The following is a 25713-nucleotide window of genomic DNA, read 5'->3' as shown; positions in this document are numbered from 1 at the left end:
GACTCCCAATCACAGCCAGTTGTGAACAGCCTGGATTTAAACCAGGGTGTCTGTAATGACATCTCTAGCACTGATATGCGGTGCCTTAGACCACTGCACCACTCAGGAGCCCCAAGTGTGAAATGCCTTTCTTGCTAACTCTACACCCAACAATGCAGTGATCAATGTCAATGTAGTACTAAAAAAATAACTACAAGATGTAAGGCTGAGGAGGGAAATGAAATCTATAAAAGGAAAAATAATTTATTGTCGATCTCCTCTTCCTCTCACAACGCCTTCATGTGAGGGCTCCTCCTTGTCAGATGCATTCTCTCAACAAATAAATACAATTCAGAGTTACAGACACAATGATCATTGATTAACTCATTGGAGACAGTTGGCAAGTATCATGTCTCAATGAAAATCACCAGAAAATACTATGGTTTGGTAAAGTATGAACCTTTTGTTGAGGTGTGGGATGCAAATTGACGAGTTAGTGATGGATTAACTAGGTATGACTGAGATCAACAGAAGTGAAGTTTCTTCACATATTCTGTTTGGGTTTCTGCTACTGTGGGGTGCAAAATGTGTTGTAGAAAATATTTCTAGGACACTGTACGGTACCAATATGTAGCCTAACCATATGGTAAATACAATATAACCTATGTCAAGGGAATCGGGCAATAGTAAACTCCTGACAATAGAAAATCATATTCAACATCAACTCCACAAAACTGATAGTTGATCAAGAAAATACATAATTGTCAATTTTCCATAACGTAGCTGTTATCATGTCAAGGGACAAGAATCATCCATCTCTCTCTGAAGCCACACGTCTTCCCTCCACGCACTATATAAGATCACGGGATCTGTAGATTCACAATCGAAACAATCGTATTCAAATTTGCCTTGGTGGGACCTGTGTTGAACTACCACTCCCTCAATGCAGTGCGGGAGATTTGGTTGGACGCGACCCCAACAGTTTCCTCTACTAGCTAGATAGCACAGACACAAAGTCAACATAGGCTATATCGTACAAATTTATGAAAACAAAATGTCGCGTTTTGGTCTTAATTTAAGGTTAGGGTTAGGCATAAAGTGAGCAATGTGGTAAAGGTTAGGACTGAGATTAGGTTTAGCTGTAAAAATCTGCTTTTAAGAAGATAGATTGTAGAAATGGGCGGGGTTTATGAGTTTGTGGCTGTGGTAGCTAGTGTCGACCATCCCGAACCGAACTGGAGTTAGTGGTTTTCAGGTAGGTGCTAGCGAAACATTGAATTACAAGAAAATAAGTTACACAGTCACTAGCTTTATTTCTTTAAATAACATTGAATCTGTTATCAACCAGTTCACTGTATCCACTCGGCAGCTAGACCTTTCATTACATTTCGCTTGAAGACCGCTAACAAATCATCATCTACATACTGACAGTACTAGCTAATTAACGTTAGCTTGCTAATAGAGGTAGTTTAGTTATTCAAACATTTTATTTTACGCGTGGTCTTATTTTATTGCAAAATCATAGTTAGCCACTTAACTTAACATAATACATGTATCAAAGCTACGTTTATTATTTAAACTGGGTTTACAGAAAATATTACCTCCTAGTTAGCGTACCCGTATCTAGTAGGGGCACGTGACCTGGCCATCTCATGCATATAATTTCACCTTTGTCATCATCTTGATATGACTTGTGTTTTGTTGTTGTTGTTTAGTTGTAAATTAGACACTGCACGTCCCCAGATAATTATTTATACTTTTTTTTTTCCATTGAATTTTTATGAGATGGAAAGTGCCAATTATTTGTATTATGTTGCAGGAAAGGACACGCATAGGATTTCATAATGACAGGTTTGTATCGAAATGTTTTGCAATTCAATTATGTTCTTCATGAAACATGACATGTACCTGCTACAAGTAATGCATATGCATGACACAGATTATAAGTGACACACTCAATCCTTTTTTTCAAATAGCCATACCATACTCAGTAGGGCTGGGAATTGCTATTGATATGATATTATCCCGATACATTGGTGCCGATACGATGTGTTGCAATTCTCAAGATGCTATATGTATTGCTCACCATATGTCTGCTGCAGCTGGACAAGAGGGAGCCATGAGAAAACAAGTTTTGATCACTCATGGAAATAAGTTCTGAAATCAAATTGTCTCCCTATTTAAAAAGAAGATGGAGAAATACTGGAGTTTTGGTGCAGCTACAGCCAACTAGTGCAAAAATAATATTACAATTGTCAAAACAATACTATTTATTGTCAAATAATATCCTGACATGTAACTCTATTTATTATTTTGTTGTATATTATTATGATAATTTAATCACAAATTCTCATAGTTAAATTGTGGACATAAAGATCAACTGATAACACTGACCACTTTCACTATTGTGCCTCACCATTTGTTATAATATCGCTAAAGAAAATCTCAAATTTCACTGTATTCTTGTTTTCCTGTGCCATCTCTGCACTGACATGCTGTTTTCCCACATTGTAATCATCCGTTTTCAGAGCGGGTCAACAACTTCCCACTGCTGCCTAAGTTCCTGCGAATCAAGCCCTGCTTTTACCAGAATGTGGAGGAGGAGATCCCAGCCCCGCACCGACAGCTGGTGCGCAGGGTCTACAACCTCTGGATGTGTGAGTTACACCAACAAACCTTCTTGAGTCACACACAGGGCTACTCTGGGAACTGGACTGTGTTTCATTCAATGCTGAGTGAATGTTAATGTTTTCTGCTATCTCTGCTCCTCTCTGCAGTGTATTCAGTCACACTGTGTGTGAACGTGGTGTCATGCATAGCTTGGTGGGCAGGAGGGGGAAGTGCAGCCAATTTTGGCCTTTCCCTGCTCTGGCTTCTTCTCTTCAGTCCGTGTAGCTACACATGCTGGTTTAGACCTCTCTACAAGGCCTTTCGGTAAGGTCCACTCAACAAACGTCAAGCCGAACATCTATCATTTTTCACTCCAAATACAATTTTCTTGACTGACTTCATAACTCCCTTTGTCTTTCTTAGAGCTGACAGTTCCTTCAACTTCATGGCATTTTTCTTCATCTTCTTCCTCCAGTGTGTTTTTGCTCTCATTCAGACTGTGGGCATCTCTGGTTGGGGTGCTTGGTGAGTATGAATATTTTATTTCCTCAAGCCTGGAAGGGACTGTTTAGGACTTTGGCTGCTATATCTGAATGGCTTGTGTTTCACTTACCTCAGGAATATAGAAAAATCTTCAGTTTGGCAATAAAGATCACCTGTAGATTATGTATCAATGCCACCTTAATTTTACTCACTGCAGTGTCATGCTGTAATAGGTGAATAACTACAGTTGATGTAATCCAGTATTCATGCCATTGACAAATACTAACCCCACTGCTCCACCACAAACCCCCAAAGTGGTTGGATCGCGACAGTGCTGTTTTTCAGCTACAACGTGGGTTCTGCTGTAGTCATGCTATTCTCAGCTCTGCTCTTTACTCTGGTGACTGTGTTGATGGGATTGGTTCTCATCAGGGTGAGTCCAACGTGCGCACACACACACACCTGAAAAATGCACGAGTACCCGGAAACACATACACAAACCAGAAAAAATACACCGCCGTTTTGACAATTCTCATTGTAGGCAAGGAAAGAGAATGAACTTTCATGACTGTATGACTGGTTGGTTTGTCTGCTCTGCTTCTATCAGGTTCATGGGATGTACCGTGGCGGAGGGGGCAGCTTTGAGCGTGCACAGGAAGAGTGGACCACTGGACTCTGGAAGAGTGCCCCTGTGAGAGAGGCCGGCTTCAATGCTATCAATGAAACTGGCCCAAGCCTACCCCAATACCCCGCTGTGCCAAGCTACCCAGACAATGGCCCCTGGTAAATAAAACCCTAATTGGACTCTAGATGGAGACAGAGCACTTTATTCCATGGCATGCAAGATAGTCCACCACGCCACACTAGTACAATCTCACCTTGACACTATATGAAATGCATAGCTGGAATTTAAGTAAGAATGTTAAGGGGAAAAAAGGCATAATTAGCTGACTTTATTCAGCAGTACTTTTGTTTTAGACTTAAGAGGCCACTGTTATAGACATTGTTTACTGGAGTGGGAAGCTTTTCCAGGGAAACACATCTAAGCCTTATATTGTTGGAAAAATGTGTGATGGAGATTCAAAATATGATCCATTACATGTTTACATTTATTTTCTACTCTCAAAATATTAATCTGTTCCCTCATATTTGAAAGAGCGACTGGGGGGAAAAAAATATGATTTTCTTTTGTACTTGGAGAGCTAGGGGTCTTTATATTACAGTAGCAGAATTAATACGTCTGAAACAGAAAAGAAGCAAGATGATTCAAAATTTTTTTTGATCAATTTTGGCAGCCATATTCGGTGATCAATTCTTGCCAGTACAATACTGTACTTCATGAAATAAACAAAAGCCTTAACACTACTGGACATGACTGAAGGATCAGGGTCCTCTCCCTGAAGTTGGAAATATGGATGTTTATATAGTGCATTTTTTATTTAGTGATGAGATGTATTTCGTTTTTTATTGATATTACAAGTGTTAAGTTTTTGATACCTTTTCTTCTTGCTTGATCTGCTTTTGCCTTGTTTCTGAAAACTAAATGCGCCTTAATTGTACATGAGGTATTTGCATGTAAAAAAAATTCTCCCCTTGACTGTCGCCTTAAGTGTTGCTACTAGACGAAGCCAATGAGAAATGTGCTTAAACACATCACTAATGCTAGATACTGTATCCTTCTAATTCAACTTGAGCCTTTTATCTTTCACTCATCCTGTGGAGTGCACTGATCCTTCTTTGCTTTTGATGGTCAGTGCCCTGTTGTGTAATACCCCTTCTCTCTAGCCAGTGCTCCAAAACAGCTAATCTCAGTCAGTGTGTTCCAGGCTGGAGCTTTGTGTTTACAATGTGGTTGGGAGAGCGGCAGCCATTCATCTTGAATAGAAAAATCAAATAATAAGTTAAGTCACATACTGACGTGTTCATCGCCAGGGTTAACTACCATAATGAGGTTTATTTTTAATTTGCTTTGTATGGCTTGTCTGTAATGCATGTCATTCTGTAGTGAATATTTAGAAGACATTCTTGAAAATGCTTCAAATGTGTTGCTGCAATGACTAAGCCTAGCACGAACCACCCTGATCTTGCAAGCTTTCATTCTGTTTCGCTACACAGATACTGTGTCCGTGGAGTGAAACAGAATGTAAGCTTGCGAGATCAGGATGGGTCGTACGAGACTAGCAATGACTCACTACCATAAACATTTCAATCAAACCATTATCACATGAGTGTTTACTTCATACTTTAAAGTATGCATTTATTTTCAATACAGTACAAAATGCCATACCAATACTGTATTCACAGCTTTCAGTAGATCATAATGGCAGGGACATTATGACAGGCAGACCTCATCTGTCTGTCATTGTGTAAAACAAACTCCCAGAAGAAAAACTAATTCCAGTGAAGTGACTGACGTCAGTTGCTGTACATTTTTACCCATACCATTCTGAGGACCCTTTTTGTATTTATCGCTTTTCTGCTACATATACATACAGTACCAGTCAAAAGGACCCAACTCATTCAAGAGTTCCTTTATTTTGACTATTTTCTACATTGTAGAATAGACATCAAAACTGTGAAATAACACATGGAATCATGCAGTAACCAAAAGTGTTAAATCAAAATATGAGATTCTTCAAAGTAGCCTGTCTTTGAGATCATTGCACACTCTTGGCATTCTCTCAACCAGCTTCATCTGGTATGCTTTTACAACAGTCTTGAAGGAGTTCCCACATATGCTGAGCTGTTGGCTGCTTTTCCTTCACTCTGCGGTCCAACTCATCCCAAACCATCTCAATTGGGTTGAGGCTGGTGATTGTGGAGGCCAGGTCATCTGATGCAGCACTCCATCACTCTCCTTCTTGGTCAAATAGCCCTGACACAGCCTGGAGTTGTTGGGTCCTGTTGAAAAATGAATGATATCCCATCTGGTTTGTGCTATCGCTGCAGAAGGCTGTGGTAGCCATGCTGGTTAAGTGTGCCTTGAATTCTAAATAAATCAGACCGTCACCAGCAAAGCACCCCCACACCATCACACCTCCATTCTTCACTGTGGGAACCACACATGCAGAGATCATCCGTTCACCTACTCTACATCTCACAAAGACAGCGGTTGGAACCATAAATCTCAAATTTGGACTCATCAGACCAAAGGACAGATTTCCACAGGTCTAAAGTACATTGTTCATGTTTCTTGGCCCAAGCAAGCCTTCTTATTAGTGGTTTCTTTGCAGCAATTTGACCATGAAGACCTGATTCACAGTCTCCTCTGAACAGTTGATGTTGAGATGTGTCTGTTACTTAAACATATTTGGGCTGCAATTTCTGAGGCTGGTAACTGCCAGTCCTCATGAGAGCCAGTTTCATCGTAGCGCTTGATGGGCGTTGACTGCACTTGAAATGTTCCCAGATTGAATGACCTTCATGTCTTTTAAAGTAATGATGGACTGTTGTTTCTCTTTGCTTATTTGAGCTGTTCTTGACATAATATGGACTTGGTCTTTGCCCTATTTGGTAAATCTTCTGTATACCTCCCATACCTTGTCACAACAACTGATTGGCTCAAATGCATTAAAAGGAAATAAATTCCACAAATGAACTTAATGCATTCCAGGTGACTACTTCATGAAGCTGGTTGAGAGAATGTCAAGAGTGTGCAAAGCTGTCAAAGGCAAATGGTGGCTACTTTGTTTAACACTTTTTGGTTACTACATGATTCCCTATGTTATTTCATTGTTTGAGGTCTTCACTTATGCTACAATGTAGAAAATACTAAAAATAAAGGAAAACCCTGGAATGAGTAGGTGTCAACTGTTAACTAGTACTGTATATACAAAATATAGGAAAATCACATTGACTGCACTGGGCCTTTAATACAAAATATTTAGCACAGTACAGTGAGCTCCAACAGTATTGGGACAGTGGCACATTTAGTTGTTTTGGCTATGCACTCCAGCACTTTGGATTTTAAATGATACAATGGCTGAGGTTGAAGTGCAGAATGTCAGATTTAATTTGAGAGTAATTGTCATCCATCTGGGGTGAACCGTTTAGAAATTACAGAACTTTTTGTACATAGTCTGTCTCTCTCTTCCACCTCCACCCCCCATTTTAGGGGACCAAATGTATTGGGACAAATCCACTTGTGTATTAAAGTAGTTCAGTATTTGATCCCATATTCTTAACACACAATGATTATTACATCAAGCTTGTGACTGTCGTTCTGCCCCTGAGCAAGGCAGTTAACCCAGTGTTCCCCGGGCGCCGAAGACGTGGATGTCGATTTATGGCAGCCCACCGCACCTCTCGGATTCAGAAGGGTTGGGTTAAATGCGGAAGACACATTTCTGTTGTACAACTGACTAGGTCTTTCCCTTTCTACAAACTTGTTGGATGCATTTGCTGTTTGTTTTGGTAGTGTTTCAGATTATTTTGTGCCCAATAGAAATTAATGGTAAATAATATTGTCATCTTAGTCACTTTCATTGTAAATAAAAAATTATATGCTTCTAAACACTTCTCCATTAATGTGGATGCTATCATGATTACAGATAGTCCTGAATGAAATTGTGAATAATTATGAGTGAGAAAGTTAGATGCACAAATATCATGCTAACCTCCCCTGTTATTGTAATTGTGAGAGGTGGGTATGATATTTGATCTGTAACTTTCTAATTAATCACAATTCATTCAGGACTATCTGTAGCCACATTAACATTCTATTCATATTTACAATAAGTGACTCACAACAATGCATTATTTACCATTCATTTCTACTGGGCACAATACTTTTGGAGCTCACTGTATATTTCCATTATGGCATGACTATATCAAATAAATTCAACCTGGTGGGAAAATGTTTTTCTGGACAATTCCTAGAAAAATATAAAACATTCCCCTCTATCGCAAGTCCAATGTACAGAGCTTGACATTGCCATAGTGTCCTAAATCAGCTGCCTGGTGAGAGAAAGAGAGCAAACCCCAGAGAGTGGTTTACACTCAAGGTCAGATCTCTGACTCGTTGTCAATGTAACCCAACCCATCCATAGTGGAAATATTGCCTCCCGGAGAAAAGTGGTGCTCCCCATTCCCTTTGAAAGCTATGACCGCGTGATGGTTATTGTTTGCGTTATGACTGGGTGTAGGTCCCAGCAACTTAATCACTGAAGTCCTATTTTGAATGTAGTCAACTGACAGCCTTTTCACCTGGCCCACACCTGAGTTCTCTGAAGATCTGTTTCTAAAGCTCCTTTTATATAGATTCCAGGCTACTAGACCAAGCAGCATCAGAGAGAGGAGGGCTACCGCCACCTGCAGGCCTACCACCCTGCTGTCTACACTCCATGACTCAGGAGGGAGCGGGGGCTCCAAAGTCTGTGGCACCTCTGGTAGTGGGGTATTGTGGCTATGGGGGGACTCTGTCGTCGTCGTCTCCTCCTCCTCCTCCTCACCCTCTGCATTAGTGTGGGGCCGCAGTTGATAGACTGCCATAGTCCTGGTGTGTGGTCTGCTTTTCACCTGCTCTACAGACTCACAGGTGTACTGGCCCGCGTCGGAGGCAGAGGCATTAAGAATAAGGATTCCTCCGTTGTAGATGTAATACTTAGCGTCAGCATGCAGCTGTTGCCCTAAGAAGAGCCAGTGTACCTGTGCCAGGTTGGAGGCAGGATGGCACGGCAGCTTGATGTTGTTCCCAGGGACTAAGGTGTAGTTCTCTGGCTTCACAGTCTCTGCAAAAAACGCAATTATTTCTATGTGTATCTACTTGTCAAAGGAAGTGATGACTAGATCTGTTCTTTGTTGGTAATGTGCTGAACATTTATTGTGAAATATTGTGAAATCAACTTACCTGATTTTGGACATTTTGATATATCACCATCTTTTAGACTTTGAATCATGTTCCTGAAAGACAAATACCCTAATATATCAAGTGTATACTTACATTCTAACATATAGTAAACACTTGTAATCTTTATTTAAAGTCAGAGGTTACTCCCCAGTGAAAATGCTAGTGTGGAGCGTACGTGTCAGAGGATGAGTTGGCCACAGCAGAGCAGATGCCAGTGGAGAGGTCCCATCCACAGTAAGGGTCTCTGCCCAAGACACAGTCCAGACACAACTCATAGCGGCCACAGTCACTCAGAGGCATCTGCACTGCTCCAAAATCTGAGCCTGCATACAACTGACCCTGAGGAAAAAATAATACAAACAAGCAAATACCACATGAGTGTCAGCAGCTCGATGAGTCGGCTCCACCCACGGTTAGTAACAGCAATGACAATGCTCTATTGTAAGTGCCAAGGAAATAAAACGTAAATGAGTAACCATCGGTCTGCAGAAGTGCCTGTAGACAACTATAAACTGACATTGATCATGAAAAACCGTTATGTTTACATTGTATGAATTACCTTTATCAGTAAAATGTTGTTTTGTAAAATGTTGCTGCACCTTGGGGTTTTAAACCCGAGTTGCAAATAAAAAATTTGAAGAACGCATTTGTTAAATGCGCGATACAAATCAAGTTTGATTGACTTGAGTTAGTGTTACCGTGCTGGAGGAGAGGCGTAGCGTCCTGATAGCCTCTGGGGTCTGGTACAGCTGTATTTCCTCAATGATGAACATCTCCCCAGCATAGTTCACTGCCTTCTGCACATAGCCGTTCTCTGTAAGAAGAGAAGGACACCCATGTTATTGATATCCACTGCCAGAAGAAGTCTGTTTTGGGGCTGTGTGTGTGCTGTACAGTACCTGTGCCGATGAACATGACTGCGTATCTCTCTCCATCCAGAGCTAGCACGTTGTCCACCACCAGGCGCGTGAACATGGCACCTTTTTTGACCAGCAGCGGACCCCCGGTCAGAGGGCGCACTGCCTCGTCCATGAGGGGCCGGTCCCTAATGAACTGCAGGGTCTTGTCTGGCAGGTCCAGGGAGCGCTCCATCCCAAGGGCCCGTGCTGCATTGTTAATGCACTGAAAAACAAAGGATTGATGAGTGGTAATAACTTGATAATGATAATACATTTATTAGTGCTGAGTTAGTAGTTGAAATGTAGAAAAGTTGATCATTTCCTTTTGTGGACCTAAACCATTTAGAGATTCACAATTATATTCAATTGGGACTTACGGCTCCAGGTCTGGGGGTGGGCACCTCTCCACTGTACATTACCCACTTCACATGGGACGTCTCCACAGTCACTGGTGTCTTAAACTTCCCCTTATTGAACACGTCTCCGATAGCTGACACACTGTACGCACACACTGCAGACATGTCGGACAAGCTCCTAGCGCAAACACACAGTCAAAAAAACATGTTTGATGTTTTCAAACCACAAATATATATTATTATGGCCATAGTTATCCCTCCATTAGCCAGGGCTTTTACCTGGTCAGGTCACATGGTTGGGGAAAACTCCTGGCCCTATGATTATGGTAAACGTGCATGTAAAGCAACCATTTAAAACATAGTGAGAATCACTGGAAAGTCACTGGATTCTATTGAGAATACTCACGACTGGGGAGTGAACACCGCGTAGAAAACACTTTTGCTCCAGTCATCATTTTTGAGTAGGAAGACATCCTGTACAATGGAGGGCAGGCTGGACTCTGGCAGAGAGCAGTCCAGACGAGCCTTCAGGAACGACGTCCACTTCCTCTGGAGCGTCCGCTGGCCGCCCATATCCCCCTACACAGTGTGAGTTCTAGTCAAACAAGTGAAAACTTTTGGAGAGAAGGACACATGCACACACTATACCCTTGCACTGTTTAAACAGTGTACTGTTCTTTATATTTAAAATACCATGTATGGACCAATGAAACTTGTACTTCTTGCAGCTGAAAGTAAATTGGTAACAAGTTGTTACCTTGCATACACGAGCCACTCGTGACACCATGAGCTTGTTGTAGAAGTCATACTCCATGGCGTTCTCGCTGAAGAACAGGTAGACCTTATCATCATCGCCCTCTGGGTTGTTATTGCTCTCGGGGACAAGGTCCATGTACACAAAGTTGGGTTCTGAAATCAAACCATAATAAGCACTTATTACGCTACCTATCAGGAACTGTTTTACAGGAGTAGTTGAAGTTCAGTTTCATAATTCAAAAACACAGACCTATAGGATCTAGGCTATTACTCAAGGTACAGAGTATGTAAAATGCTATGGATACATTTTGCCATTCAAAGTTCATCTGCAGGTGTTAGGAGATATGGTGCACAAATGAACAGAATATAAGGCATGGTGTATAGCAGTATAGAAGTTTATAACAAGTATGAAAAGAGAAGGAGAGCTGACCGTTGAGCCAGGAGCTCTTGAACTCGGTGCGGAGAGCAGAGGAAGAGCTGCGGAGAACAACAGGCTCAGAGCCCAGGAAGTTGATTGAGGTAGCAGAGTACAGGTCATTTCCTGGCAGATCAGAGACATAAGAATTACAAGGGGGAAACATAATGGATCTTCAAGAAAAGTAAATAATATTGTAAGTATTTAGAGAATTACAGGTGCAATCTTTAAATTTTGCCACTGGCAACAAAGTAATAAACACATTGAGCCATAAAGCATAAAACACAAATACCCAGCCCCTTCACTTTTACAACAACCCCCCCCCCCCCACTTAAACAAGTGCAGCGGCAGCATTTTCAACCAAAAATGAAAGTTCTAGATTGCACCTTTGAAACCCCACTTTTCAGTTGGTGCAAGTTGGACTTCAATGGATGCACAAGTCGGTCATTGTGTGAGAGCAGATAACCAGAGACAGACAAGAGAGGCACAGTACATACCGACCATGATGGATGAATATCTCTGGAAGGGGTCAAAGGGGCATTTCCCTTTTCCCTCCTCCTGCGCTTCCTCTAGTCTCAGCTGTCCTTCAGAATACGTCTGTCAGGGTCACAAACAAAGCCACTATTTAATTGTATTCATTCACACTGTTTCAGGGAGTGAGATGTAGGCATATACTTTATACTAATCCTCAGAGGGCAAAATGTGTTACACTCAGTGTCCACTAACAGTAGAGAGAGTGAAGGCAGGTGTCTGTAGCATGCAAACATTTCACACTCACTGTAAATATTAAATGACAACTGCCTGTCTGCAGCAGTCACATGATAGCTTCAAATACCAGAGCTATTCTTACAGGAAGATGTCCTAACTGTCCTGTTCTGGCCAAGCTATTCTTACCATGTAATCACAGGTGGGGCTGAAAGCATTTGTCCCGCACACATACATTCTGCCATCATCCACTTTATGCAGCGTCCGGATGTAGTTACGGCATTCGATCTGCAAGAGAACAGGGATGAGAATTAGTCATTTTATGGATTTCAGTGAATTTATCTGGTTCTGTTTGTCCTGTCTTCAGTTGGTGTTCAGATAAACAACTCACGTCACAGATATCTGTGAGGAGAACTGTTTCATGATTGATGGAGCCACTTACTTCAGCATGTTTCCCTTTGTATGTGCACTCCATCTGTTTCTCCTTGGTGACCCGCCAGTATACCTAACAGAGAGCTGCACATCAAAGTATGTTCTAGGTAATGGATTTATGATTCTAAAGCATTGGTATTAGGTCACCACAGAGTAGTTACAGGAGCCTTTTATTGCAGTCCATTTGTGATTTATAAAATAATGTATGCAAATGATACAGGATAACTGATAGCTAAAGAGGATATCTGAATACCCATGACTTCTTGATGGAAATATCATTGATGTCCAGGGCATAGATAGCCTCTCGAGCCCCGAGCAGCAGCAGGCCCAAATCCTCTCGAACCAACATGGTGGAGTAGTTACAAATCCCTTCCTCTCTGAACAGCTTCATATTGTCTAAACAGGAAAGCATTCGAAAACTCAATGATTGCTCTGTATCACAAACTGTATGTGTGTTCATTCCAACTTTTTAGTATTTGAGGAAACAGATGCACTCCACTACACCGTTATGAGAAAACAGGGAGTGAGGGTGAGATGTGAGAGTCTTACCCTGGTAAAGGACACTCTTCCGTGGGATACAGTTGTGAGTGTTGTATTCACTGAGAGACAGAGGAAGGAACAATCCACAGAAAACACCCAGAGCAGAGAGAGGAGACATGGCGTAGTGCCCAGGTGGGAGGGGGTGTGTGGGAGTACTGCTTAGTCCTGCTTACACAATAACACACTGTAGCTCAAGGTCAGCAGTTCATGTCTCTATAGAGACTCCAGTATTAGTGTTCTGATGGTCAATAGCTATGATGGTATCAGCCTCCAACATAAACAGTTGCAGCTGCTGCTACCTCCTCTGTAGCTCAGGAGAGAATCCATACTGTCCCAGGTACTGTTGTAGGACGTGGTAGTTCAAACTTCCCAATTCAGGGGATCTTTATGCTGGTCCTGAGGCTCTCATCTAGGGACATGAGAACACAATACATGAGTAAGAGCGACTCAGACTGCATGAAGTAGTCTAAAGACAAAAAGATCATATTGATTTTATGATCCAACTGGCTAAAAGAAAGAAATTAATAGGTATCCACCTCCCTTACTCTCTCTTCCAGTCTGTCTGCCCCCAATGATAAGGACCTGGGTGTGTGCCGCTTCCTTCTGATTACCAGGATACTAGCAGCTGGAAATATGCTCAGGTTGGGGCATGCATGCAAATCACACTGATTCTCTAATTTAACACTCAGAGGTTCCTGTGATTCACTGGTTTTAATACTTGGGTTGGATCCCTTCTGCTCCTATGACTAGAGCACTTGCGTTTTTCCCTTCCATAAGACCTGACATGGACAAACCCTGGGCCCTAGTTAAGGGCTCTCCACAGTGATTTCAGTCTACGGAAACAGAGCTCCATTTGCGTCGAGTTCGAAAAATTCAGCCTCACAAAAGTACTAAGAATTATGTAGAGAGCTACACAAACGACCCTCCGTTGGATCCATTGCGTAGACTGTGTTCAGACTGTCCTTTAGACTAAACAAGGGCCCATGCAGAGTTTTTCCAAGCCAGGTCACGTGCACGAGAAAAACCTAGGGCGCTATCCATGACAGGCAACAAAACACTGAGGACTTATTTATTTCGGAGATCAAAAACACAGAAATGCTGTTAAACAGACAAAAAAAATAGCCCCTTGCAACTGGTTTCTTGTTACTTTAAAAACACAGAAACGAGCTGGTGCATGCTAGCGACTGCTCAACTTTTGACAGAGCAGGGAGAGCACACATACTTTACGCCTCAGGCGAGGGAGACTACAGTTAAGCACTACAGCTGGTTTGAATGACTACAAGTTGTTATTCACTGTGTTTGACAGATATTTTCAAGCATGGAAGACAAGCAGGAATGCCTACAACAGGGATCATCAACTAAATTCAGCCGCGGGATGACTTTTTAAGTGGATGTTCAGGGGGCCGGAACATAATTACAAATAATTTGTAGACTACAAATTGATCGCAAAAAGATATAATACAGATATAGATATAATATCTGATATAATATATAATATTTGACCAAAACATTTCAAACCTTGCTTACATTTGTATATGATCACGTGTCTCTATTACGCATGGGAATACTTGGGAACAGATTTCCAAAATTAAAATCACTTGGAGCTGATTTCCTGGTGTTTTTAGTCTTTTGTGGCCAACAATGAAACATTTAACAAGTTGAGTGAGTCAATGCAAAACACGTTGTCAAATGATGTCACTGGCCCTCCAGTCTGGTTTCACTATTCACATCACTCTGTTGATTCGTGAAGCTTTTATGACACCTAAGCCACATCCATTCACATGTTCAACCACCCTCACTTTCCGATGACAAGTTATTTTATTGGAGATGAATGATATTTTTTCTAGTACAGCCCCATGAAACCAGATTGAGGATCTATATAAAAACACTTTTGAAATTTAGAACTACGCAAAGCCCAAGTTATATAATCTGTACAATTGAACTTCTCAATTTGAATACATTTTCTAATACTGATTGCATCATGCCTGAATCAGTAAGCAACCATTGACAGCTCCATAATTGATGCAATTCACCTACAAAGCAGATGTTGAGGGTATGCTAAATGAGTTAAGTAGGCTACCTGCTGATTTGGATATACACTGAGTGTACAAAACATTATGAACACCTTCCTCATCTTGAGTTGAACCCCTTTTTGCCCCCAGAACAGCCTCAATTCGTTGGGGTATGGAGTCTACAAGGTGTCGAAAGCGTTCCACAGGGATGCTGGCCCATGTTGACTCCAATGCTTCTCACACGTGTGTCAAGTTGGCTGGATGTCTTTTGGGTGGTGGACCATTCTTGACACACACAAGGGAAACTATTGAGCATTAAAGACCCAGCAGCGTTGAGGTTCTTGACACTCTTAAACCGGTGCGCCTGGCACCTACTACCATACCCTGTTCAAAGGCACTTAAATATTTGTTCTTACCCATTCCCCCTCTGAATAACTCACATACACAATCCCTGTCTCAATTGTCTCAAGGCTAAAAAATAAATAATTCTTAACCCGTCTCCTCCGCTTCATCTACACTGTTTGAAGTTGATTTAACAATAAGGGATCATAACTTTTACCTGGTCAGTCTCATGGAAAGAGCAGGTGTTCCTAATGTTTTGTACACTCAGTTATCATACCATCAGAAAGTATTCATACACCTTGATTTATTCCAAGTTGTGTTGTGTTACAGCCTGAATTCAACATGGATTAAAGAGTTTCTCACCCATCTACACACAATACCCCATAATGACAAAGTGAAAACATTTGTACAAAACATTTTGTGAAATTGAAATACAGAAATATTTAATTTACAACAGTTTTCACACCACTGAGTAAATACTTTGTACAAGCACCTTTGGTGGCGATTACAGCTTTGAGTCGTCTTGGGTATGTCTGTATCTGCTTTGCACATCTGGATTTGGGGATTTTCTCCCATTCCTTGCAGATTTTCTCAAGCTCAGTTAAATTAGATTGGGAGCGACGGTGAACAGCAATCTACAAGTCTTTCCACAGGATTCAAGTCTGGGCTGTGGCTGGGCCACTCAATGACTTTCACATTCTTGTTCTGAAGCCATTCTAGCATTGCTTTGGCTGTATGCGTGGGGTCATTGTCCTGTTGGAACGCAAATCTTTGCCCCCAGTCTAAGGTCGTTTGCACTTTGAGGTAGGTTCTCATCAAGGATTTGCCTGTATTTGGCGCCATTCATTGTTCCCTTTATCCTTTCCAGTCTCACAGTCCCTGCCACTGAAAAGCATCCCCATAGCATAAAGCCACCACCACCATGCCTTGCGGTAGGGATGGTGTTGAGCTGTACCTGGTTTTCTCCAGACATAGCGCTTTGCATTCAGGCCAAATAGTACAATTATTGACTCAAGGCAAAAGATTATGCACGCAGTATTTCACGTGCCTCTTTGAAAACTTCAGGCGTGCCGTCATGTACCTTTTTCTCAGGAGTGGCTTCAGTCTGGCCTCTCTCCCATAAAGCTCAGATTGGTGAAGTGCTGTAGAGACTGTTGTCCTTCTGGCAGGTTCTCCCATCTCAGCCAAGGGACTTTGGAGTTCTATCAGATTGGTCATTGGTTTCTTGGTCACCTCCCTGACCAGGGTCCTTCTTGCCCGTTTTCTCAGTTTGGTCGGACGGCCAGATCTAAGCAGAGTCTGGGTAGTTCCATATTTTTTCCATTTACCAACGATGGAGATCCTTCCCCAGATATATGCGTCATCACAATTCTCGGAGATCTGACAGTTCCCTGGACTTCATGGTACAATAGTTTCTGCTCTGACATGAACTGTCAACTGTGGGAATTTATATAGACAGGTGTGTTTCTTTCTAAATTATGTCTAATTGAATTGGCCACAGGTGGACTCCAATCAAGTTGTAGAGGATGATGAAAGGAAATTGGATGCAAGCGCTCCATTTTTAGAGTGTCATAGCACAGGGGTGTGAGTACTTTTGTAAAGTATTCACAACCCTTATTTTCAAAAGATTAGCAAGATTTTCTAAAAACATGTTTTCACTGTCATTATGGGGTATTGTGTGTAGACGGGTGAGAATATTTTTTTAAAATCCATTTTGAATTCAGGCTGTAACAACAAAATGTGGAATAAGTAAAACGGTTTTAATATTTTATGAAGGCACTGTATATAGCGACAATGACATTCATTGAGTGTCAACACTATCAGCCTAGAGGGAGAAAGTTGGAAAGGATTAGGGTTCAAAGGCCACCTGTAAAAAGCAGGAAAGTCTTAAGTGAGAAGAGATGTGGAGGTGATCAGACAATTTCAGCCAGAAAAGGTTTACAGGAATCAAACAGGGGTCAAGACCGCCACGCTCTCTAAACAGTTCGGGACTCTCCTGTCATTAAGATATTTTTAGTCGTGGATATTAAGTTCAATCACCTCTGGCATAGTTCAATATGTAGCGCTCCACTAGACTAGGCAAAGGGAATCCAAATGTGTACTTTGTGGCAGACTGGATATGGCAGCCCCCAGAATACTAAAACCCAAACTCGTACTGACACTCCAATTTCATAATCTGAAGATTGATTTGGTGCAGATGGTCTGAGAATAGGGCCTGGGCCTTAGTGCTTCTACATTTGACTTGAGCAAAAATGCCCTCTCCTAATCTGTAGGCTACTGCTGCACAGAATTGAGTTGTACTGTAACTGATTTACCAGAGCAGTGAATGGCAGTGTCAGTGTGTTCCATGGAGCTGGGTTTGAACAGGAAACTGGGAGTACACCTCTGACACTCCTTGTGTCATAGCCACTGTTGTGAAACACCATTGTGTGGAAAAAACACACCCAGTTCAGGATAAGGTTATGTTTTCACTAGCTCAGATTACTAAAATAAATAATTTTATCAAGATAACAATAGGCCACCAGATGTGTTATTAGGGTGAGAAAGTTAATTAGCTGGAATAATACAACTAATTGCTAAACTTTTTTTCCATGAATGGGGTTATGAATGACCAGGGTTATGAATAGTGAGATCAGCCTTGGGGGGCCTTCATATAGGCTATAACAATTTATGAAACAATGTTTTATACAATGACTTGAGTATAAACAGACAACCTTTTATTTACTAGGCCCTGTTCTAACAAATTGAGCACAATCAGTGAAACATGCATGGCTAGGCTGCCTACACAAACACATCATGGGCAAGTCTCAGCAGGAGCTGGGAGACAAAGGAAAATATAAACTCCTTCAAATCTCAGACTGCTCACAGAGGCTCCTCACAGTTTCATGAGAATACCCAACTTCTGCCAACTGACTATTTAATTGACCAGGTCCCACTTTGCCACTAGGAATATTGGCATACCAGGCTGGTCATGTCCAATGTGTTTCCACTGGTAAAAATCAATCCCTATTGATTTAGAGAATTTACACAAATGTTTTCTGCCTCTGAGCTGTTATGCAGCATACCACTTGCACTGGGATTTGACATTATGTGTCAAATCCCAGTGCAATTGTGTGTCCATAATACACAACAATGACAACATGTTCATTAAATCACTTATGGGCAGATAACAAACATAGAGCATTCTACCAATTATGCAATATGTTTAATGGGTTAATTACATATTCATTGACATAAACCCATTTCCCTATTACAATGTAAACAATCTTTAAATAAATTGAAAATACAGCTTATTGTTCAGATATTTAATGTCAGTCTGTGTTGATGACATCTTTGGAAGAATAGATTAAAAACAGTGGACAGCTAGTCAAAAAAATAGGTTCCATATAATACATGATTGAAAGCACTTCTCTTATAATTAATAGGACAATTTGCATAATTATATTTAGGACAGATGGTCAACGTTTCTGACCTGACTGTGATGCAGCTGCTGATTCAACCTCACACCTGGACTTTGTTATAAATTTGACGTAAAATATTACATTTCTGATTCTGATAAAGACATTAAATTAATGACAGGTGGGAAAAGGTAAGTTATGAAAAGGACGTGGTATAACACTACTTTATTCGGGCGAATATTGACGCTTCTTGAATTATTACTGATTAAGACAGGTGAAAAATCACTGACGTTGCACATTAAAACTCGCCAAAGGTGTTCACTAAAGGGAGTGTATGACGTTTATAATAATCTTGTTACACCACTTTACCTGCTACCAAGGTTGCTGGCTAGTTAGCTGCGAATAATTTCACTTGTTACAAATTTACCTCACACATGAAGAACAACCAAACAAATGCTGCTCGCGAAAATTCAAATATCAATAGGCCTACATGACTTACCTGGAACAGTTATATTTATTCTCAGTCTACGCCATTAGAAATTGATCCAGAGTATCTTCCATTTGACATCGGTATTCTCTTTCGGCTCCACTTGTAACGTTTGCTGGCTAGTGTGCACGTTAGCTAGATAATCCCATGAAGTTCGTCTCTACCAATGCCACATTCGAAACAAATGGGAACTCGGAAATCTCCACTTCCTACTACAGTGCATTCAAGACAACTAGGAAAAAACGAACTCTGACTGGGCAGAATCTTTTTAATGATCTTCCAACACGGAATTCCAAGCTGGAAACTCGGGCATATTTGTATTATTCCGAACTGAAGGCCACAGTTCCCAGTTTTCGTGAAAGCACCACAAGTACCTAGATGGGACAAAGTATCACGTGACCATGTTTTCTATTTTCGAAGGATGGACGTTGATTGACTGATACATTAGACCGATACATTGGCTCTGTTTTTAGGATGACACCTTTGAAGTGGTTGTCTAGTAGGTTATCATTTTAAAGACTTTGTCTAAAACGAACTTGATGTATGTTTCTGTCCTTGCATACATGTATAGCACAATTGCCAGTCACATAGTATTTGTTCACAATTTTGACACTACAATTGCAAGAAAATACTGAAATATGGAATTTCATTAATGCACTATTAACATATGTAGATATTTCCTTCAAGCCCACAGTGTGTTGCCCAGTCTTTTTTACAAAGGCTACTGATACAACATACTGTAAATTCCAGAAAATAGCACTTATTTTCTTTATTGCTAGATTACGCTTTATAGAACTTGGAGAACATTAAATGACCCTGAGAATAATATTTACACAACAATAATTTCTCAGAATTTAGTAGGCTACCATGGCATGCCAATTGCTGGAGAAGTAATCAACAGCAGTCCCTGAAAAAAAAACATACTAAAGTGATAGCTCATGTAATAGGACAGGATAGGACCAAGTCAGACTTCACTCACAACACATGAGATAACAAATTACTTGCTGACATAGTTTCAGTAGAGGAAATATGATTAATTGGAATCATAAAAAGTCTTAGGATTTTAGGCTATATTTGCTCTCATGGGTCCTGGCTGGAGTTGGGGTCCTGACATGTTTGCTGTAACGGGCTGGGGTCCTGGTGTGTTTTAAAGGAGAAGGAAACTTCTGGTTGTCCATCTGTATTCCTGGATGCGGAGAGGGCTGTTTTATTGCAGATCTTGGTGGAGGCATATTCAAATAGATAGGATTTTCTGGAAATACACAAGAAAAAAAATACTCCAAAGTCATTGTCACACCAACAAATATTCACATCTGATTAACTGTCCTTGCTCAGCAGCCTGCACTGTCAAGAAGGTCGTAGACTGGGCAGAAAGGACAAGACACAGCTGAGAAGCTGCAAAGAATGAACCTGAGACGTTCACCTATCCTCCCCCGCTCTGTCTCAGAGCTTCTAACCACATACCACCTGATCTCTCATTCAACACACTCTAAGGGCAGACCTCACTTTGTGCATATTAGCTGCTCTGTAAATGAGTGCACAAGGCTTGCTGTTTTTTCATGTCTCCCTCTCTCTCTTATTCTCTCTCTCTCAGTGCTATGATACATTTGAAGTCGGAAGTTTACATACACTTAGGTTGGGGTCATTAAAACTTGTTTTTCAACCACTCCACAAATTTATTGTTAACAAACTATAGCTTGGGCAAGTCAGTTAGGACATCTGCTTGGTGCATGACACAAGTAATTCTTCCAACAATTGTTTACAGACAGATTAACACACTTATAATTCACTGTATCACAATTCCAGTGGGTCAGAAGTTTACATCCACTAAGTTGAGTGTGCCTTTAAACAGCTTGGAGAATTCCCAAAAATGATGTCGTGGCTTTAGAAGCTTCTGATAGGCTAATTGACATCATTTGAGTCAATTGGAGGTGTACCTGTGGATGCATTTCAAGCCCTACCCCTTTGATTGACATCGTGGGAAAATCAAAAGAAATCAGCCAAGACCTCAGAAAAAAAATTGTAGACCTCCACAAGTCTGGTTCATCCTTGGGAGCAATTTCCAAACGCCTGAAGGTACCACGTTCATCTGTACAAACAAAAGTATGCAAGTATAAACACCATGGGACCACGCAGCCGTCATACCGCTCAGGAAGGAGACGTGTTCTGTCTCCTAGAGATGAACGTACTTTGGTGTGAAAAGTGCAAATCAATCCCATAACAACAGCAAAGGACCTTGTGAAGATGCTGGAGGAAACAGGTACAAAAGTATCTATATCCACAGTCAAACGAGTCCTATATCGACATAACCTGAAAGGCCGCTCACCAAGGAAGAAGCAACTGCTCCAAAACCGCCATAAAAAAGCCAGACTATGGTGTGCAACTGCACATGGGGACAAAGATCATACTTTTTGGAGAAATGTCCTCTGGTCTGATGAAACAAAAATAGAATTGTTTGGCCATAATGACCATTGTTATGTTTGGAGTTAAAAGGGGGAGGCTTGCAAGCCGAAGAACATTATCCCAACCGTGAAGCAAGGGATGGCAGCATCATGTTGTGGGGGTGCTTTGCTGCAGGAGGGACTGGTGCACTTCACAAAATAGATGGCGTCATGACGGAAAATTATGTGGATATGTTGAAGCAACATCTCAAGACATCAATCAGGAAGTTAAAGCTTGGTCGCAAATGGGTCCTCCAAATGGACAATGACTCCAAGCATACTTCCAAAGTGGTGGCAAAATGGCTTAAGGACAACAAAATCAAAGTATTGGAGTGGCCATCACAAAGCCCTGACCTCACTCCCATATAACATTTGTGGGCAGAACTGAAAAAGCGTGTGCGAGCAAGGAGGCCTTCAAACCTGACTCAGTTACACCAGCTCTGTCAGGAGGAATGGGCCAATATTCACCCAATTTATTGTGGGAAGCTTGTGGAAGGCTACCCAAAACGTTTTACCCAAGTTAAACAATGTAAAGGCAATGCTACCAAATACTAATTGAGTGTATGTAAACTTCTGACTCACTGGGAATGTGATGAAAGAAATAGAAGCTTAAATAAATCATTCTCTCTGCTATTATTCTGAATTTTCACATTCTTAAAAGAAAGTGGTAATCCTAACTGACCTAAAACAGGACATTTTTACTAGGATTAAATGTCAGGAATTGTGAAAAACTGAGTTTAAATGTATTTGGCTAAGGTGTATGTAAACTTCAGACTTCAACTGTATATATATTACAGAGCTTTCTTTCATCTGTTTCATAAGCATTTCACTACACTTGCAATAACATCTGCTAAACATGTGTATGTGACCAATAAAATGTGATTTGATCATCCTCCCCCTCTACAAACTACTCCTCTCTGCTTTAGGTTTGATCATCCTCCCCCTCTACAAACTACCCCTCTCTGCTTTAGGTTTGATCATCCTCCCCCTCTACAAACTACTCCTCTCTGCTTTAGGTCACAAGATCTGGTTTGAAATTAAGTTCAAAATATGTATACTAGATAAATATATTTTGGAACAAAAACTGTCTTGTACCTCTGCTCTTGCATCCCCTTCGTTGTATTAAGATCCAGATGACCACTAGCAGTGTGACAAGTATGGCACTCGCTGCTCCCACTGCTACCCACAGCCTCCAGTCTACAAGCAGAACCCGATTGGAAGGGCGAGACAGAGTTACTGATTGGAAGGTGAGGAGGGAGTAAACAGCAGTTATTTCATTTGACATCTTCTCACCCACAAACACACACATTAGTGGTGTGCAGGTCAGCTGTTTGTTCACCCTTACCCATTCGCAATAGCTAATAACCCTACCACAATCACCCAACTATATGTATTGTGAAAATCTGAGGACCACACACGATCCTAACCTGCTAATATAGAAAATGCGCTGGCAAAGATAGCATTTTTCTGACATTTTGGTAGATTATTTGTTAGTCAACTTCTCTTCTGTCATTATATGCTGCCCTAGAAGACTAAATAAACCCTTGCTCACCAGAATAATGGCATAAATAGATTGAAGCATTCATTCATTCTATCTAGTCAGTCTAGTCTCAGAACATTTTTATATTATTTTGTACATAAATCCGAGACAGTCCATTTAGTAGGATATGTTACATTTCTAATGGATGTGTTATTTTGTGGATGTCCATCACCCATTTCGTATGATATGTTACGAATTATAATTCATATTATATGTTACGAATTTGACGTACAATATGTTATGAATTTGCAAAACGTAGTATATGTTACGACTTGCAAAACATATATGTTATGGATTCTAGCTACGTGGCTAGGTGGCTAACAGCAAGTCTATGAGTTAGGGGTTAGGGTTAAGGTTATTGTTAAGTCTAGGAGTTAGGCTAATTGCTTATGGTTAGGGTTAGGGGAAGGGTTAATGTTAGGGGAAGTGTTAGCTAACATGCTAAGTAGTTGCAAAGTAGCAAAAAAGTAGTATGTAGTTGCAAAGTTGCTAATGAACTAAAATGCTAAAGTTGTCCGTCATGAGATTCAAACTCACAACCTTTTGTATAATGCAAACATCTAGCAACTCAAAGGTTCCGAGTTTGAATTTCATCACGGACATCTTTAGAAATTCAGCTAATTAGCAACTTTTCAACTACCTACACATTTTTTGCTACTTTGCAACTACTTAGCATGTTAGCTAACCCTAACCCTAACCCTTTTAGCTAACCCTTCCCCTGCCAACTTTTGTTTTTGCCTTAAGTAACCACACCTCTTATGTAACCATACCAAATGTAACATATCATACCAACTTGAGTGTCCCAGATTTACATTTACTATGTTATGTCAAGTCCATGAGTCCAGGCTGATCTAGTTGACATCAGCAAAGTTCTCTGTGATCTCCACTTCTTTCAAGGAGCAAAGATGGTTAGGGTCCAGGAAGAAGATGCAATAACAAAAATAACAAAAAAACAGTCTTGTGACTGTCGAATTTGTATAGCGCATCACAACCATCACACAATCATCACATAACATGCTATTATCCTCTTTTACTACTTCCCCAAATCTTTCACAAACATTTATTTTCTGGCCCTCCCTTCTCTTTATTTTAAACGTTCCATTTCGCAGCTTATCTCTTACTGAATTACATTTTTTTTTTGCCTTGGTGGATCGAAGTGAACTTTTTCTGCCTGTTCCCAAAAGCTTTGGCGATTGGCATGTAGGCTATTTCACGTATACAGTTAGTTTCTAAAGCTTAGGCTTATGCACTAATGCCAGATAACCTAAAATAATGAAATAAAAGCCTCAATGAAATGGCACCATAATTACACATTTATGGATTTTTAAGGTATTGTTTTCTCTTTATTCAACCCGCCCAATATTTTATGACCCTAAATCCGCCCGCGATGACTGTATGTTATGAGTCAACCCGCACATCACACACACACACACACACACACACACACACACACACACACACACACACACACAGTGAAAACGCCTATGGTTTGGAGGATTTACCTGTCATCAATGGAGTATAAGTGGTACTTTTCATCTGGTTGTCCGCTGCAATAGAAAGACCATAATGAGTTGTTTAAAAAAAATATTTACAGTATATCATTCAGTAACAACAGTAGTGCTCATCATCATCATAACATTTCTAAACATTTCACAGAGACTGATGAATGAGATAAAAATCGATTTCCTTCTCTACTTACATATATTAACTTGAGTTCCATTGCTACATGCTTGTTGAAGGACGGGAATCTCTACTGAGACATGGCAAAAGTACCATCCACTGTTATTGTGTGTGACATCTTTAAGAATTAATCTGGACCAACTCTCTCTAGATTCTTTAGATACATGACCCCCAGCATCCAGCTTCCCAGTTTTGTCAGCCGAATGGGTACTGCTGTTCAGCAGTGTATTGGAGCTGCAGCTTGAGTGGCCAGTTGGGCTGAAATACCAGTTCACCGTGACACGAGTTTGGGGCATAAAACTGCAGTTCAGGGTAAGAGAGGAACCAAGAGGAACTTCCACTGTCCTTGGTGGCTGATCCAGGATCACAGTGCTCAGACCAGGCTTCACCAACGTTCCTGTCGCAGGAGAATGCACACAATTGAGGGATTAGTTGTTTGATCATTTAGACGCAAACAAGAGATTGTGTGAGTATAGTATGCAAATGTTTGTATGACCATAAAGGTTAAATAAATAAATAAATAAATATATAGTCAAATTTAAACCATGTATTGATGAGTTGAAGAGCAAGGAATAGTAATCCTACCTGTAAGAAACAGCAAGAGGGTCACTTTTCTCCAGATGGCCATTTTATGGCTTAATGGTGGGCTTCTTAGTGTGTCCCCACATGTCATAGCTACAGTACCTGAGTGCGTGAGATGAGGAAGGACTCTATATGTGTGGGTGGAAGGAAGTGCTCAACATTTACCACATACTGAAACCAGACATTGAGGTGTGATGGGGGATGCACA

General features: G+C 40.9%; 2 protein-coding genes across 4 annotated transcripts; one reads left to right on the top strand and one right to left on the bottom strand.

Moving 5' to 3' along the window:
- The first annotated feature begins 970 nt into the window (after positions 1 to 970).
- Positions 971 to 9588, top strand: LOC109902542 (secretory carrier-associated membrane protein 4-like). Of its 2 annotated transcripts, XM_031786079.1 has the most exons (8): positions 971 to 1234; positions 1799 to 1830; positions 2508 to 2636; positions 2757 to 2913; positions 3013 to 3114; positions 3388 to 3505; positions 3680 to 3855; positions 8332 to 9588. In XM_031786079.1, coding segments are annotated over exons 2-8 (690 nt in total). In that variant the 5' UTR covers positions 971 to 1234; positions 1799 to 1823; the 3' UTR covers positions 8333 to 9588. The 2 variants fall into 2 exon arrangements, with proteins under 2 accessions (XP_031641939.1, XP_020354563.1); XM_020498974.2 differs by lacking the exon at positions 8332 to 9588 and having other exon boundaries at positions 974 to 1234; positions 3680 to 5292.
- On the bottom strand, positions 5298 to 25620 carry LOC109902543 (semaphorin-4E-like). Of its 2 annotated transcripts, none has more exons than XM_020498977.2 (19): positions 25509 to 25620; positions 24943 to 25320; positions 24746 to 24790; positions 22799 to 22939; positions 19275 to 20514; positions 13033 to 13432; positions 12737 to 12879; positions 12494 to 12556; positions 12241 to 12339; positions 11844 to 11943; positions 11362 to 11472; positions 10933 to 11084; positions 10582 to 10754; positions 10197 to 10353; positions 9820 to 10042; positions 9619 to 9734; positions 9096 to 9259; positions 8921 to 8973; positions 5298 to 8801 (listed from the first exon to the last, which is right to left on the bottom strand). In XM_020498977.2, the coding sequence occupies exons 6-19, from the start codon at positions 13139 to 13141 to the stop codon at positions 8077 to 8079; spliced, it is 2388 nt and encodes a 795-aa protein (XP_020354566.1). In that variant the 5' UTR covers positions 13142 to 13432; positions 19275 to 20514; positions 22799 to 22939; positions 24746 to 24790; positions 24943 to 25320; positions 25509 to 25620; the 3' UTR covers positions 5298 to 8076. The 2 variants fall into 2 exon arrangements, with proteins under 2 accessions (XP_020354566.1, XP_020354565.1); XM_020498976.2 differs by having other exon boundaries at positions 22799 to 22900.
- Positions 25621 to 25713: the final 93 nt, after the last annotated feature.

Source organism: Oncorhynchus kisutch, linkage group LG13, assembly GCF_002021735.2.
Source record: "Oncorhynchus kisutch isolate 150728-3 linkage group LG13, Okis_V2, whole genome shotgun sequence".
In the NCBI taxonomy this organism is placed as follows: Eukaryota; Metazoa; Chordata; class Actinopteri; order Salmoniformes; family Salmonidae; genus Oncorhynchus; species Oncorhynchus kisutch.
This window is presented reverse-complemented; position numbering and strand designations above follow the sequence as displayed.

What these genes read in the sequence shown, in the direction of transcription:
- LOC109902543 (XM_020498977.2), bottom strand. Translation starts at nt 13,141, where the DNA reads ATGTCTCCTCTCTCTGCTCTGGGTGTTTTCTGTGGATTGTTCCTTCCT. An exon ending in ACAAAGGGAAACATGCTGAA is followed by an intron (nt 12,340 to 12,493) that starts GTAAGTGGCTCC and finishes GTTCTCTTGCAG; the next exon opens with ATCGAATGCCGTAACTACAT. An exon ending in ATCAAAATGTCCAAAATCAG is followed by an intron (nt 8,802 to 8,920) that starts GTAAGTTGATTT and finishes CGTTTTTTGCAG; the next exon opens with AGACTGTGAAGCCAGAGAAC.
- LOC109902542 (XM_020498974.2), top strand. An exon ending in ATCTCTGGTTGGGGTGCTTG is followed by an intron (nt 3,115 to 3,387) that starts GTGAGTATGAAT and finishes AAACCCCCAAAG; the next exon opens with TGGTTGGATCGCGACAGTGC. An exon ending in TGGGATTGGTTCTCATCAGG is followed by an intron (nt 3,506 to 3,679) that starts GTGAGTCCAACG and finishes TGCTTCTATCAG; the next exon opens with GTTCATGGGATGTACCGTGG.